The sequence below is a fragment of the Hippoglossus stenolepis genome, chromosome 13 (assembly GCF_022539355.2).
Source record: "Hippoglossus stenolepis isolate QCI-W04-F060 chromosome 13, HSTE1.2, whole genome shotgun sequence".
Taxonomy (NCBI): domain Eukaryota; kingdom Metazoa; phylum Chordata; class Actinopteri; order Pleuronectiformes; family Pleuronectidae; genus Hippoglossus; species Hippoglossus stenolepis.
In genome coordinates this window covers 17501827-17518901 of record NC_061495.1, presented here as the reverse complement: position 1 = coordinate 17518901, position 17075 = coordinate 17501827, and the positions used below count along the sequence as shown (strand labels likewise).

The 17075-nt window shown below is 40.3% G+C and overlaps 2 protein-coding genes across 2 annotated transcripts; both read right to left on the bottom strand.

The window, feature by feature from the left end:
• Nucleotides 1-48: 48 nt before the first annotated feature.
• jagn1a (jagunal homolog 1a) lies at nucleotides 49-2547 on the bottom strand. Its single transcript, XM_035174782.2, has 3 exons — nucleotides 2413-2547; nucleotides 1568-1668; nucleotides 49-1475 (listed from the first exon to the last, which is right to left on the bottom strand). The coding sequence occupies exons 2-3, from the start codon at nucleotides 1654-1656 to the stop codon at nucleotides 1013-1015; spliced, it is 552 nt and encodes a 183-aa protein (XP_035030673.1). The 5' UTR covers nucleotides 1657-1668; nucleotides 2413-2547; the 3' UTR covers nucleotides 49-1012.
• Nucleotides 2548-3433: 886 nt separating this feature from the next.
• col8a1a (collagen, type VIII, alpha 1a) lies at nucleotides 3434-16340 on the bottom strand. The gene is made up of 3 exons (XM_035173830.2): nucleotides 16236-16340; nucleotides 7415-7718; nucleotides 3434-7066 (listed from the first exon to the last, which is right to left on the bottom strand). Exons 2-3 carry the CDS (start codon nucleotides 7707-7709, stop codon nucleotides 5130-5132), a joined length of 2232 nt encoding a protein of 743 aa, XP_035029721.1. The 5' UTR covers nucleotides 7710-7718; nucleotides 16236-16340; the 3' UTR covers nucleotides 3434-5129.
• Nucleotides 16341-17075: the final 735 nt, after the last annotated feature.

Here is a 17075-nt window from a genome sequence, read left to right as displayed (position 1 = left end):
CTTGGGGACATAGTGCGATGCGACTCATAGAGATAATAAAACATCACATTTAAAGTTAAGAAGAGTCCTTTATTTTTTATTTATGTTGTTTACAATGCATATTTTATCCATGTGCACAGACTGGGTTTCTGATGCCGAGGTAAAATACCTGAAAACATAACAATACATGCAGTTACCATGGGTTACTTCCTTTATTAATGGTAAAAATGTATTCAGGTAAAAATGATATTGAAAGAGGAAGACGTAATGAAGGAGCAAACAGAAGCACATGTGGAGAAAAAATAAAATAATGTCACTTTAACACAAACAGTAGAAGCCTATATATTTATAAGCAACCTACTTATAACTGCAAGATTCAGGCATTAAAACTAAACCTCTGTAAACACTGAGAACACTTTTGCAGATTTCAACATACTGGCATGTTGTTCTCGGAGAAATTGCCATCGTATTTTTGCCTCATACTCTACCATCTTTTCACGTAATCTTTGATATTAAAAACCCACCTCTGTCGGAGCCTGTTGCAGCAGGACTCCATGCAGATGCCTCCTTGAGGGGACTACGTGATGGAGCTAAACTTGAAAAGTGCTTGAGATCTTTGCCCAGGAATGTATGTGGGTTGAAACAGTTAATGCCTTCCCTTTGTTGTGTACACCTCTACATCCATTCTCTTCAAACCATGACAACAATTTAAAGAGAATGAGTCCTGCTCCTAAATGACCACTGCTACTTTAATTTGAATTAAAGTAGCAGTCCAGACCCAGTGATGTAGAGTGTGCAAGGATGGTTGAGTTCAAATTACACTTATCAATAAATGACAATAAATAAACAAATAAATAAACAAATAAATAAATTCCAGCATAAATTGTAAATTTAGCTCTATTTTGCATCTTTGTGAGAAAACACTGGTTTATAATATATGTTCTATGATATTTATGACTAAATAAGTCTCATAACTGATTTATAAATTAAGATGAAAACACAGTTTTGCCCAGTCACAACTTTCATCGCTCCACTATTTCTTCTTCTTCTCCTCTGTGGCATCGAACCATGAGTCTAGCAGCTTTTTCATGTAATACAGCTGCCAGGCGTGCACTTGAACAGCAACCACCATGATGAGGTACATAACAGTCACTGCGGAGAAACCGAAAATGAAGCGGTAGGCCTTTCCGTGGCGGTAGAGCTGCTGCGCGACAGGAAACATCTCCATTCCACCATAAATAAGAGGTGCCATAGTGAACAGCCCTGCGCTAATCATGGACAAGACCAGGTAACTGATATTGTTCTTTGGAAGTGACAGACTGCTGCCGACCAGAGGGAGGAGGCTGAGCAGGTAGGGGTACTCCCACTGGTACGGCATGGACACTATGTCGTGTGACACCAGGTTGAAGTGGCTGACGACCACCTGAGCAGCAACCAGCAGCCAGATCAGAAGGTGGACCAAGTTTAACTTCCGCACCTCTGACTTAAGGGAAGCACTGAGAAATGGAAAGAGGGATGTCAGGGTGTGTAAATCAATTTGAAGATAACATTTACATTTAACAAGCAACATCGGATGTAGTTGACTTGCCTCATCTGGTAGGGTGGCGTCCCCCTTTCTCTGAGTTTAAATTCACTTCCATTGGTCCCAGCAGGTCTCGGACCTACACGTGATGTCATGTTGAGAGAAACCTGACGACACAAAAAAACACAAAGGTAGAACATGATGGAACCAGAGCTGCCAGTATACATGAGATGTCAGGAAAAAGTGAAAAAAAAAAACTATCTTACAGAGGGCAAGATTTCACATTGTTTGTTTTGTCTGCAATTCAAAACCAGAAGATTGTGAAAACGATTGAAAAGCAGCAAATCCTCACAGGCGTCCTTTTATCATTTCACTTGCAGATAATAAGGGCCTTAAATTACACTTAATGACCCATCTTGTGTTTGGAAACACTGGAACAAATGTGATCCTTGAATCTCTGCATTCATGTTCTGTTTGTCATTTATTTATTTACTTAATTTTTTACACTGGCATGCACATATACGTCTGAAATAAAGCTTTGCTAATCTTAGTTTTTCTGTAAGGCGAATTTATTACATATAATAAATATACTAGTTGTTTATAATAGGTACGCAACATTTGACACTTTTCACCTGCTCACGTCACAATATAGGAAACACATGAGACCAGTGGTTTAGGTTTAAAAACACACAAGACTACAGCAGACTCTTTCTAATGCTTACACCTAGCTTACAGGCTAATTGTTCGTTTTGAGGCAGGTTAGCTGCTGTTGCTAACTAACCTGATTCGGCGTTACCTTCACACACACACACATACACATACACACACACACAATGTACATGAGGACTAGCGTCTTCTTAACGTCAGTACAGACGTTACAGGGTCAAATATATCTTACGATCAAAGCTTACCGCTGTGTTTTCCTTTACGTGCGCTCGAGCTCGTTGCTTAAATTTGAGCAAACAAAAGATGGGATGAAAAGATGCTGCCGACGGGTCCGCGCATGCGCAGACACAAACACAACCGGAAGTCCTCCCACCGCAGCATCAGCATCTGTCCTCTCTCTCGTCATCTGAGCTGCGACATCTGCTCAATGTTCCTGCAGCACAGGTTTAGGAACAACTCATCCGTTCATCTCCACTCTGCTGTCACCATCATTATTTGACCTCCGCCATTTGCCGCGGGGCCACATTATTAAACACATTCATTCGTGAATATTGTACGAAATTGAAATTTGATCTGAATGCACAAAACAGAGATGTTGAAGAGCATGAGACTAGATTCATTTGTCCTTTTTTCATTTTTTACACATTTTATGTGAGACACATGTCTATACAGGGATATGTGTACTACATGTAGACAGCTGTTATAGCTTCACATGCCCAATTTAAATTAAACTTATCAATGATGGTGACATTAATTAAATTGTAGATTGTGCTCTACTTTACATCTGTGTGAAATAAACACTGGATTCTTATATATGTTCTATGATATTTATGACTGAATAAGTCTCATAACTGATTTATAAATTAAGATGAAAACACAGTTTCGCCTTTCATCGCTCCACTATTTCTTCTTCTTCTTCTTCTTCTTCTTCTTCTTCTTCTTCTTCTTCTTCTTCTTCTTCTTCTTCTTCTTCTTCTTGATCGATATCGTTCACACTGTTTTTCGATAGACCTGAAATTCGATTTCCTTAATTCCCGAATGAATGATTACATAATAAGATGATTACCATAATGTCCTCTACAGTGATATTCTCAGATCAATGTTACATCATGATGCTGAGTTTTGAAGCTGCACAGCATACCTTTCCACATGGTGTGGCCTTAACAGTAAAGGTGTCAGGCAATTTATATTTTATATTCCAACTTCATTCAAATGGATTGTCTTCTGTCAGCTTCGAAACAAAGATGTCCGAACAAAAGTCAAAGGTTGTTTTAATTAAACAATTTTTATTTAGAAAAACAACAATAGACAATAATAACAAACATGAAACATTAACACACAAATTCATTGGTTACACTGAAAATATTAGCACCATGGTTAAAAGAAGAAACATTTATTTTTTCCTTTAAAACTTTTGGTGCTTGATGTCCATTTCATAGCATATAGGTAATCAACAGATAAAATAATAAATTATTGACATAATTGTGGCTATGAATTGCTGCAATGTTCATGATTTACTTTGAGTCCAATAACTGTAATGCAAATGGATGTTTTCCTCACAAACCTGGCAGCAAGATATTAAATGAAGCCCACCAAGGAAACTGTGGAACATCATTTTGTTATATCACAAAACAAATTACACAAGAGCAACTGGTTACATATGAAGTCCCACTGTTAAAGAGTTTCATTTCAAAAATATAGTAACCAATTAATTTTCATTTGTCACCATTTTAATTATGCTGCCATTACAATTACAATAGGGTTATGTATAAAGTTGTTACAACTTGAAATCATGACTTAAAGAACAGTTACAGAGTATTAACAGTTGAAAATTAAATTAAAAACAATAAGTAAGAATCTTTTAGGTAACAATTTATTTCAAAAATTATTCTGGTTTGAAATGACAATATAGTGAAATCTTCATATAAATCCTCCTCTGTTTGACTTCTTTCAACAGCAGGATGAGTGGAACATTACTTAACCCCTGTCGAGTAATTTAAGTCATAACTGCGCAATTGTAAATGTTCGCAGATCAACGTTTCCTCGTATTTAGCACCTATGGAAATACTATATTTATCGAGACAAACTATCTGGTTAAATTTTGAGTTTTCGGTTTTCATATCCATTCAAAGGAGTGGTTTTAATAGTTCAGGGCAAAATGGCGAGTTTGTTTGACCTTTGTGATTTAGCATAAAAAATATTTTAGCCTAACCCTAACCCATCCATGAACAAAAAAAAAAAATTAATATTACATTCTTATTCTTTGATTCTCACTCAAATTACAAACCTCAGTCATTTGCAGGTTACATGAACATCTAAAATACTCAAGCTGCTGCAAATGCAAACCTTTTCATTATCTGCATCACTGTCAAGAGGTAATTTGACCTACTTGCTGTAATCAGTGGAGAGACAAAGACAACATTTTTACAAAGGTGTGAATGTAAAATTATGAATTTCCTGCCAGAATGTCTCCTACTGTATTTCACATTCTTGCCACATGGAGTAGCTGCCAGTTTTGAGGAGGTGCAGGGACAAAATCTAACACTGTCACAATGGTATAACTAGAATTTTACATTTTAAATTGTATTTTCCATAAACTTTACACATTCCTCTGATGTGTTTACAAATTGCACTCTTCTTATTTTTTTCACTGATACATTCAGATACATTCAGAGCCATTTTAGGTCTTCATGGAATGTCTTTTCCTCACTCTTTTTGTTTTCAAAGCTGTAAAACAAAGATATTTATTTCCCAATTAAACAGCTATAAGGGTTTACAGGATACAAGTTGCTGTATGTACAACCCTTCATTATCTTCTCCTCTCATCTCTGTTATTGATCAACAGCTTGTTTACATTAAAAAAGACTGCTCTGTCTCAGGTAATTCAGTTGTTTTATATTATACAAAACTATGCACCTATTTAATTCTCACTAAAACCTATCTCTCCTTGCAGTTTGTGGTTTTACATTGGATACAACAAATACCCAGAAAAGGAGGAGTGCACGTACTGCCCAGCATAAAGTCCTGAAGCCTGATCTGAGGGCAGTTGAATATACACAGTGTCTCCAGGTTGGAGAGGTAACACTGCACTCCCTGACGCTTGGTCTAGGAAACCCTTTTTGTATTCATCATACGTATACATCACTGGCTCATTGTTCCTCATCAAAGCCACCCACACATTGGCTCCTTTGCAATGGATGTGGTAGGCAAAGTAATAAATGCCAGGCATGTCACAGGTGAAAATTCCTGTCTGGGGGTTGTAGTTTTGGCGACCATTGTATAGGAGCTTGTCAAAGACAACTGGAGTGCCGACAGGTGGAAAGGGAGTTGTTACTACAGCTGTGAATGCTGGCATTTCTAACCCACTGACACCCATTACTTCTGCCCCATTGCCGCCATACTTGCCCTTCTTATCATAACTACCAGCCTTAACACCATCTAGTCCAGGGCCCATTTCAGAGAGTACTCCAGCCATGTCAGGAGACAGTCCAGTTGCTCCAGCTGGGCCTGGTGGTCCAGGAAGGCCAGGCTGACCTGGTTTCCCAGGGGGTCCTAATGGTCCCTCTTTTCCTTGGGGTCCTATGGGACCAGAAATACCGGGACTCCCCTGACCTACAATTCCCGGTAGACCAGGGAGACCACCATCTCCTTTTGCCCCAGGAAGACCAGCAGGCCCAATTGGTCCTGCTGCACCATCCATTCCTGGGATTCCTTTAGGGCCTTGAGGTCCCACTTCACCGGGTAGTCCACCGTGTCCTTTTAGCCCTGGATGTCCCGGAGGACCAGATGTACCAGGTAGACCTTTATGTCCATCATCTCCTTTGACACCACTTGGCCCTGGGGGACCTCTTGGCCCTGGTTCTCCATTGTCTCCAGGCAGACCATCCTTACCATGTATCCCAGGAGGACCAGGTTCACCCTGGCCTCCATCAAGCCCTTTAGGCCCTCCTTCCCCACAGTCTCCTTTAGGCCCAGGGGAACCTATACCCCCCAGTGGTCCCAAGGGACCTGGAGGACCTGGTGGACCATTTGGCCCAGGGGATCCAAGCATACCAGGCAGTCCTCCGTGTCCCTTTTCTCCTTTTGGGCCTGGCAGTCCAGGTGGACCACCCATACCTTTATCACCCTTTGGTCCTGGGAGCCCTGGTTTACCAAACCCAGGCAGTCCTGGCTTCCCTGGCAAACCTGGTGCTCCTGGATGTCCTTTGGCACCTGACATACCTGGCTGTCCTGGAAGGCCATTTTGACCTGGCTTTCCTTGACCAGGTAGTCCTAGTGGGCCAGGCTGTCCTCCTTCACCAGGTGGTCCAGCTGGTCCTTGCTCTCCAGGATGTCCTTTCTCTCCTGGTTGTCCATGTGGGCCTGGTGCCCCATTCAAGCCTGGTTTTCCAAAACCAGGCAGTCCTCTTGGGCCGGCTGGTCCGTTGGGCCCTGGGAGACCTTTGTGACCGGGTTGTCCTGGCTGACCCATTCCTTTATCACCTTTGGGTCCTGGTAATCCTGGTAGTCCTGGTAGACCTTTGTGACCTGGTTCTCCTTTTGTCGCTGGTTGACCTGGTAGTCCCTGCATCCCTGGTTTACCTATCCCTGGTAGCCCAGGTGGTCCTGGGGTACCCTGAGGTCCTGGCTGTCCAGATGGTCCATTCTCACCCCTGGGACCCATTTCACCCTGTGGTCCAGCCTCACTATTTCCTCCTGGCTTGCCTGGCAGCCCTGGCAAACCTGGTTTTCCCATCCCAGGCACTCCTGGTGGACCAGAAGGTCCAGGTTGCCCCACAGATCCTGGTTGTCCATTTCCTGGAAGTCCAGGAGGACCTGGAGGCCCCTCTGGTCCAGGTGGTCCAGCTGGACCAGGCTCTCCTTGAGGAATTCCTTCAGCCCCACTGGGAATTGTCTGTCCTGTGAGGAATGACAAACACATTCAACGTAAAATTATGAAATTATGAAATCGAAAATCAAAACTCTTCTTAGTCAGTTCACAAACATGTAAGAACAAACATGTATATTCACTAATTTGGTGGGGATAATACAAAATACACACAAAAAAAAAAAAAAATAAGAAAGAAAACTAAATACTAAACATTTTGTTTTTGGAACTTGGAACATATATAACAAATATTTGCTATATAAATATACACATTTGTGCCCTTTAGCAGGTCGTGTCACATTTTCAAGATATGAATATATATAAACATGATCTTTGAAGGGTGTTGGTTTCTACCTGTAGAAAATATTGATCTTTCTCACCTTTATCTTGACCGCCTTTATAACCACCCCCTTTACGAGCATTTTCTTTGCCCTTGTGCATGGGCATCTGTGGTAGCTCCTTCCTGTACTGTGGATACTGCATATAAGGCACCTCTTTTCCAAGGTACTGTTGCTGGGGAAAGCCTTCTTTGCCCATTCCCATATGTTGGTGATGCTGCACTGGCTGGTATGGCTGAGGGTGTTGCTTGTGTCCGTAGTATGCACCACCACACACATAAGTCAGTGCTGCAAGCTGTAGCACAGTAAGGGAGAGGGGGGCAGGGAGAGGAACCATGGCCAAGATCTGAATGGAAGATAAAGAACAGAAGATATGAGCCAGGGGTTTCTCTCTTCTTCAGTTCTGTATGCTAGCAAGTAGATCAAACATTAGTGTGGTAACATCTTAGCACTTCTTGAAAAATCATGAGTACCCTCAAGTCAGTAAAGTCAAGAAACCTGTTTGCAAAGTGTAGGCAGTTCAAGGTCACACTCTGTCTACCTCTGCTGGTTATACATTGGAACTATGCATTGGTCTTCTGAACACTGGTATGTGTTAGGTTGTGGACTTCAATGTAAATGACCTTTAAGGAATTTCTACTTCTAGGGGTGACACTGAAACAACATTCAGAACAGGATTTTGAAAAGTTTTCCTTTAGGCAATAACTTTTAGACATATATCTGATTGCCTTTGTTCTAAATCTAACACCCACTAATTCTGAGCTATTACAAAAATATGAAATAACTGTGTGAGCAATTTTGATTATGGTTTCTTCAATAGAGTTATAACCTATTGTTATTTAGCTTATTTTTCATCCCATATATTTTGCTCTGTACCTTCTTATTTCAGTGTTAGTTTGACACTTTCAAGCCATTATAAATGTGTGTCACTCACGCTGGAGTGATCTTTCTACAGTTTTCCACAAGAGGGCATCAAAATAAACGTCACACTTCTAAATTTCCCACTGCTGCTCATATGTTGGGCGTAAACTTTTATTTCAATGTTATCTTGAATTGGCGCAAAAAAAGGCTTTCATACTTAATCAGTTCTATTATCTGAGTTGCCAGCCACACATTTCACCTTTACAGAGGTAAGATCTGCAGTCCTGTAACATACTGATGTGCACAATATTATACGTTTGTCAAAGGACAGTTTGGACAATGTACACGATAGGTAGGATTTACATAGCATTTATTGTAAATTAACAAGTTGTGTGTCAACACTGCTGTTAGATAATTTACCTGAACTTTATTTGCTTGACACTTGAACTTTTAAGTTTATAGTTAGTGGGTTAATTTGTTCTGTCACCAACTAGCTAATGCACTGGTGTGTACACCACTTCCATTGGTCTTAATAGGAGCATTCTTGTGGTTCCTGCATTAATGCAATGACTTCAATCCCAAGACAATAAAAATACTGATTAATGACAAGAAAAGTAAAGTGAGTAGATGACATAGGAAGGAGAACAGCAGTAAAGAAATACCTAAAGTAGCTCAAACTAAAAGAAACATACATCCACCTACTAAACTCAAAACAAGTGAGGAAGAAGCCATTCATGTGACTGTGCTAATATGTTATAAGCATTCAAACATCTGGTCCAACAAGTATACATATTTCTGAGAAAACACAGTGGTCCTGCTGGGCAGTTCAGCTATTTACTTTATTCACCTCTGAGCTTTCTGCTTTAAATAGTCACTAATAGAACAATGGGGTTTTCATTGGCTCCACAGTCCATGAATAAGACTTTTAGTTCTGTTATTAAATCATTCTTTACAACTACCATCTGCATTTAAGTTGTTGCATCTCCGGCCTTACTCCCGCACTCCAGGTTCAACCGTGATCTCATTCACAGTTTTATTACACCCAAGTCATCTGTAGCTTTTCTAATTTACATCCTAAACCACATCCTCGCTGTCGACTCCATTACTGGCTCTTTGGATCTCTTCCGCCCTTTCACCTTTTCTCAGTCGACTGGTGATTTTGACATGGCCGTGCCACTGTCTCCCCTCATGAGAACTGGCCTTTGAAGGAAGCCCACCTAGTTTCCACGACGACAGAGGCCAGACATGCCGAAGAGTCCAGAGGAATGCCATTGGTTTTTTCCCAACAAGAACCGGAGCCTATTTTTGACCACTGGGCGGAAGCTGTGGCCTCAGTGAATCTAGGTCTGCAGAGAGTGCAGGAATGGCCGATAAAGTCAAACTCTGAGAGTCACACAGGCGAACCTGAGCATCTAGCTTTTCCCATTGTCTGTGAGAGGCTGTGTTCACGTCCCAGGCTGCACAGATTGATGCTGTGTAGGACGAGATAGATAATGGAAACTAATGGAGAAGACGGTGATGGGGGAGGATATATATTGATTTGTTAATACCATTATAACTTTTCTCATTAGTACAATTATCTTTTAGAAGTGGTTTCATTAAACCAACAAATAACATTGATAGTTCTTTAGAAAAGCTGAAACTACAGACTCGTATCCACTATATAATGCAAATGAAAGACTTCTGAGAGGTGGGAACTGGGTGTGAGGGTCAGAAAAAAAGGGATGCATCGACCCTGAGACAGTTGTAAGGTTAAAATAATCAGACATGTTTGACAACAAGCACTCAGAGCCAAGACATGTTTTTGTGAAAGAGGTGCAAACTTTCCTCCACTATCTAATTGCATGCCAGAAATAGTCACTACTTTTACACAGCAAAACAGAGAAGCTTTCATGACACAAAAAGAACATTTCCAATCTTAAATAAGAGGACAATTTTCATGATACCAAACAAACTAGTTTTATTAACATATGTAATCAGGGTAAATTAGGACTGATAATTAAAGCCCAGGCTTGATTTTAGGGATTGACCCACTAACAAAAATGTTAAAACATTGTTATGTTATCTGTGAATATATAGTTACCATAGTTAGATGTCGTTATTATTATAGCAGGGTTTAAAAAACAACAACAACTTTTGAAAAATGTTCTCAAGATTACAGCAAGATTATTATTATTATTATTATTATTATTATTATTATTATTATTATTATTATTATTATTATTATTAGAAGGAGTAGTAGTAGTAGTAGTCTGGAGAAATCAGATAAAAAAAAAAACAATGCTGTTTTTTCACTGAATTGCATTAAATGTATTTTAATGACAATATATTGTGCTATTTAGGGTAAATTTACAATAAAATATTAGTATTTTTTTGTTTTTATTAAATTAGATAGATAGTTCTGATTCAATAATATATGATGTGAAATTTTATGTAAGCGTTCAGGTGAACATGATCATGTAAATTTACATAAAGAGGTTTAAGAAAATAAACAGACTGTTTTACTACCTTTTAGGAACGTCCCAGCTCAGTGTTGGTATGTGTGAACGGATGGGGTTTTTTAAAGGGCTGGAAAAATAACAAAACTTGGAACTACACATCAGAGGGACCCGTACAACGAGGGTCTGTTCGGTGTCACATAGCAACGCCATAACATTGTCATGGCAACCGGAGAGTGATGGAAACACCTTCCATCTTCACCTGCTCGTTTTTTCTCAAGTACATTATTCTACATAGGTGCTGCCTCCTGAGTGACTTGTACACACAGTGGAGCCACTTTCAGACTCTGACATAAACATTAACCAGCAATTTCCATGTTTTAACTTGTTATTAGACTAAATAGGAAAAGAGAAGGCAGCAGTTACAACAAAGTGACTATAAAGACGACTATTATGCCCTTTACAGTCACCTTTAAGTGCTAGCGTCATCCCTCCATCTATATTCTTACACAAACATGAAGTCACATATGACTATGTGGCAGCTGACAGTATTCGTGAAGGCGTGAGTAACGTGATGTGAGCTGTTTCTCAAATGTGTCGTATTTACAGTTTAATTTTTTCACACGCTGGTGTGAAACATTTTGGTTCCCACAGTGATGACTCTCTGACATGCGGCCATTCGTAACAGTGACAGGAACAGGAATGGCAGCCATGGTCTACATTTTCATAGCAGACAGATTTCACCACCAGTGTGTTGATTCACTTCACACCCTGTCCACACTGACTAGCTGACTGGTTCATGAGACAGTAGAGGACACACACATGCACAGTTGTGCAAATATATGAGAATTGTATGATAATCACTTGCAATATAATATAATATAATATAATTGCATATTTATATCTTATTGCACTATATAGTTTTTTAAAAAACAAGATGAAAAGTCTACAGGCACGCCAGCGGCTACTATGTTTAACATGTAGTAGCACAGGCTGTAAAGATGGACGCCATGACTGATCCCCAAATGTGAAGCCAATGCATTGAATCGCCACCTGGTGGTTGGCTGCAGATGGGACATGGAGTCAAAGTACAGATTAAATACATTTTTCTCCAACATGATTTCTGTCATTTAAGGTAGTACTTATTACACCAATCTATGTACAAATGGTCAATTTCCAGGTAAGTTTGGTTTTAATTAGTTATTTGATGCAATAAAAACAGGGTGCAACCTCATGATTGACAGCTGAGACTGATTCGCAATGGGTCGAGCCTGTGTATCAGCAGGACCTCACCACCAAATGACGTCATCAGCGTGAGATGTCAGTGTTTGCATTCAGGATATTCTGGCTTCATGTTAATGTTTGCTAGCAAAAAAAACACAAAGTACAGCTGAGGCACTGCTATCCCTGCTGGCATGTGTAAATTAGCCCATCCAGGATCTACTTTTTAACATTTGTTCAGGCTGTAAAAGCTAATATTTGCAAACCATTGCATGAATATCCCTTTAGCGAAGTAAAAATTCTACAAAATTATTCTTTCTTAATTTGTTCACACCCACTTGATCCCATCCCATCATCCAAACACATTCAGCCAACACATTTACCATTAGACAACAGAGGGACAAATATCTGTGGTTTCAACATCTGCTGCCAGAATCATGTTTGGTTGGTCACACACCACTGAGCTCTCAGCATGTCCTGCCTGGGCCAGACAGCCTCAAAAATAAGCAAACCTCAGAGTCGTCTACATCAGTTGTCTATATGTGCCACGTGTGTATGAACACACATGTGTGTGCCTCTGCTTCCTCGACTACTTCCAGATGTCCATCTTCTTGACATTTAACACAAACGGAAAACAGTGAACTGTCCGTCAGGTGTACGATGTTAGAAGACTCGGGGGAATGATATGTCTGTAAGCTGTTGTTTTTGCTGAGTCAACCTTCACCCAACCTTATGCGAGATGCAATCTCCATAAAGAGTAAAGAAAGAATAAGGTGATCAAAAATACAGCGAATCAACAACAACCTCCTCTGTACTAGTGATTTACCACTACAGGAAAGTGGTGAGGGAACATCAGGCAGCAACGTCTTTCTTCTATGATGTTTGAGGAAAAAAGCAAAGCCTGATTTTCAACCTCATAAAAAAATATGTTTGTGTTCAATAATGAAGTTTATTACCTCCGCCAAGGAGGTTTTCTTTTCATTTGCGTTTCTTTGTTTGTCAGCAGGATTATGCAAAAAATACCGCACAGATTATCATGAAACTTTACTGTGAATCTGGGGGGATCCTGGATTTTGTTCTACTTTCTATAACATTGTAAGATTTTTTTCAATATTCTCATTGATTTCTGCAGAGAATAAGTCATGGATTTTGATTAAAAAAATATATCTAGATAACAATAAAAATCTGGATCTAGAGAATTTTAAAGTGGTTTCATAAGGGGACTGTTGGGCCTTGGCGGAGATACAGTATGCTCTCTGCTGAGTGCTATTCCAGTTTGCTTTGGAAACACCTGTCAATAATTGAAGTATCATGGCTACTATTAACGATGAACTCTGGTGTGTAGCGTTACTGCAGTTTCAGGAGAAATCAATAAATTATTTTGGGGGATAAAAGAGTGCAGTGATATTGCTATTGTGTGCCAAAAAAGCAAAATGATTGTTATGCTTGCATCATAAATTTAATAAATGTTAATGTCTTTTAAGGTGGTGTGATTTGTATCGTAAGATCCACAACGTAGGTGAGGACTAGGAAGAATGACTGAGTGTTTCAATGATCCCTCACTCATGAAACACACCTGAATCTGGTGTCCTGGATTTACATTGATCTGTAACAACATTAAAACCAGTTCTGATCCGTGTATATTGCTCAGCTGATGGGGCAGGACTGCCATTTGCCACATTCTTCCACAACAGCACTTTTTAACCTTTCCTCTGACCAAGATGGAAATATCAGCTGCGTCTACACGTCTCCAGACACATCTGTCCGTCCCCCCTCCTCCGTCGGATGCAGACACCTCTCTTCTCACCGTCTCCACTTCTTCCTGCATCTTTGTACGAACAGAGCCGTGTCTGTTCTTCACCGGCTTCACCCTCTATCTCACTTCTGTCCTCTCTGTCTCCATCTGTCTGTTTGCCCCCATTGGCCTTTTTTCTCCCCTTTGGAAACATCCAGCTTCAGTGACCTGGAGCCACTCAGTGACCTTGCAGACTGCAGTGGAGGTCAGAGGGGGAGACGGTGGGTCTCTTTAAGCCACCTTGTCAACAGAGCAGGGAAAAGAGCTACAGAAAAGTCCAGTGGTGGCCATTTGAGGTTGAACAATGGATCTGTTGAGGTTTAAGTGTTCTTACATGCATGTATTACTTGTGCTTTGAGTTTATGTGTGCCTGCAAAAGCATTTACAACCTAAAACAGTCACTTATTCAGCCACATTAGGTCCTACTTAAAGTTTGCCCCCCATTGCTTCTCTTAAAAAGGGCAGCCTGACCAAAAACCAGTGTTTAAATCCCACTGAACATGTTTGGCAAACCGCTCTGCCTTCCTGCCCGCACTGCGAAGCATTTACAAATTCGAACTTAAGCCAGCGGTGCCCTCGCACTCAATCTTGGTAAGTGCACCGAGGCTGTGGTTTCTCAGGGAACAACATTTGCAGCTCCATGGCTCCCTAAATGCAGCTTTTATCACAGAGCACACCTCATAAAATTAACACCTCTTCAAGTCACGCTACGATTGTCCCCGTTCACACACACACGCACACACATACACACACACACACACACACACACACATGCGCACACACACGCACACACACTGACACAGCTGTGCAGCAAGTGTTTGCCTCTTTCCTTCTATTTTACCCGACCATCATTCTTAGTTTTCATTGGGTTCTTTTGTCTCTTTGTCCTGCACATTCCTGACGTTTGTCAAATAAGGGATACAGGGAGAGTCAATGCACTCGCACAAGCAAATACGAGCACGCACTACATTTGAAAGTTTATCTCTTGTGCACAGGACCATCCACAATCTCAGGTCAATGCAGGACCGATACATTCGTTTTAATGTATGAAGAGAGAAAGAGAAATAAACGTGAAAGAGAGAAATGCCGAACATCAAAAGACGTTAGAAGCTTGTTGAATAGATTTTTTGGTACACAGCAGAATGTGTATTTTCCTTTAAGTCCCTGAACATCACGCAAACACATCAGATCAGAGTAGAAATAAGCGACATATTGCTAATCCAAGAGGAGAAAAAGTGTCATCTTCGTCCAAATAAAGCAAGAAGAAATGAGCCAAAGATTTGAGTTTGAAAAAACTGGCAGACACTATGGGTACCACATATTGATCAAACAATCCAAATAACACAAACGAAAATACTTTTTCTTAGTTTTTTTATTCATACTCATGCAACTAAAGGACTGTGGTCTCGAAAGGGTTCTGGTTTTAACTGTGTGGGTATGAAAGTGTGAAGATCTTAAGCAAAAGTTCTGAATTCAACACCTACTTCCGAATCATACAAATCACATCTGAGGTATAGCCTCATAATCGCAGGCCTGAAAACATAACATTTAACATTAACCCATATAAACGTATCATTGCTCTGGCTTTTTAGGCCTCGGATCCATTCCTCAGTTTGTACACTCCTCCGAAGCGGTAGTATTGAATATAAGCGAGGAGATTCTATCTTTGTAGCAAGTGAATCATTTCAAAGTTTGTGTGACTGAGGCCTCGAACTGAAGATTAGAGAAAGAGCGTTACAAAGCAAACCAGGCCACAGAGACAGAGCTGCTCTGTTTGCTCTGCAGGCTCTTCTCACCAAACTGCTGCACTTGCCCCCGTCGCATACATCTGACAGTTTGGCTTCAGCTTTCTGCATGCACACACACACACGCACAGACAGACAGACACACAGACACACACACAAACCTAAAACATTTGAACGTGCTGAGTATTTGCCTTTAGCCCAGACTTTCTCTCACAGAGATCATCACAGTACAGCTCTGTCACACCCTGGAGAAAGGAGCTAAACTATAGGGAAACAGCGGTTTGAGAGACACCACTCTGAATATGTTCTCTCCATGATGAGGCACAGAAATGATGCTAACTCAACGCCAAAGGTCAAATCTGTGAGGCCTATAAAACCCATCAGCAGCGGGGAACAGATACCACTGACACTTCATGTAATTTCAACTACAGAGAACAAACATGTGATTTGGGGCTCGAAATAGGAATTATTTCTATTTATTGTGTTATATCTAATATTTACATTGATTCATTTAGATCAGCACTTCTGTTTAAAACTTGAATCAAATGTTATTATGGAAATGTGTTAACAGAGTGAGAAATGGGATGTTTAATGACGCTGCATTCCTGAACGCACACAATTAAAAGCTCTATTGGCTGCATAGTAAATCACAGAACGGGCAAACAATTCACAAAGGGGAATAAACCAACTTTCATGCAGATGAACGAGAAAGCGCTTGCATAAATCCCAAATGAATTACTTGTAGAGGTTACAATCAAAAGCATATGAAACATTAGTCAAAGTGAGAATAGAGCGGTGCTTACCTTTTTGAGTGGCCGTTTATGGGGAAATAATCACTGCAGACTAACAGACAGAATATCAGGCAGACAGACAACCACACAGAGGGAGCCCTGGGATATGTGCTCATAACAGACGCACACCTTAAGGACACAGCTTATATCAGCTGGAGGGTGGAGCCACGTGGGTGGGTGGGGGAGAGAGGGGGAGAGAGAGAGAGCGAGAGAGAGCGAGAGAGGAAGGGAGGGATAGATGGATGGATGGATGGAGGGATGGGGACTTGACCGCAAATAAATATAACCTCCCAAAATCTTATGCCACCATTTATAGATCCAAAACATGCTCACGTCCCGATGCTGAGCAGCCGCAGAGAAAGACAGTGATGAAGAGGAAAGTTTATTTCATTAATGTTGTGATCTACTGCCAATGAATGTGATAAAGAGTGAATCTTTACTTGTGTGTATGAGCCTCGACACACTGGAGCTAGTTGTCAGAGCGGAAATGTAACAATTTATTTATGAGGTTAACCTCAAGTAGTAAGCATTTCTTGTACCTCATTTTAAATAACTTGATAAATTAAGGATTAAGCATTAAAATAGGCAATAAAGAGTAGAAACATGAGTCAGTGTTGTAGTTAGTCACTTATCAGAGTTAGAGTCAAATTGACTAATAGAGCATCAAAGTAACGATTACACTATAATTCAATTTCTACTATAATATCTTTTCTGAAGTCATATTTTTTTTAAGTTCGAACACCTTTACTTCCGATACCTCCTTATTTTTTTTTAAATATTTGATAATTTATTTTCATTTATTTTTAAATTTATAACTCTAACACACTGCCATAATATTAATTGAGCAAAATC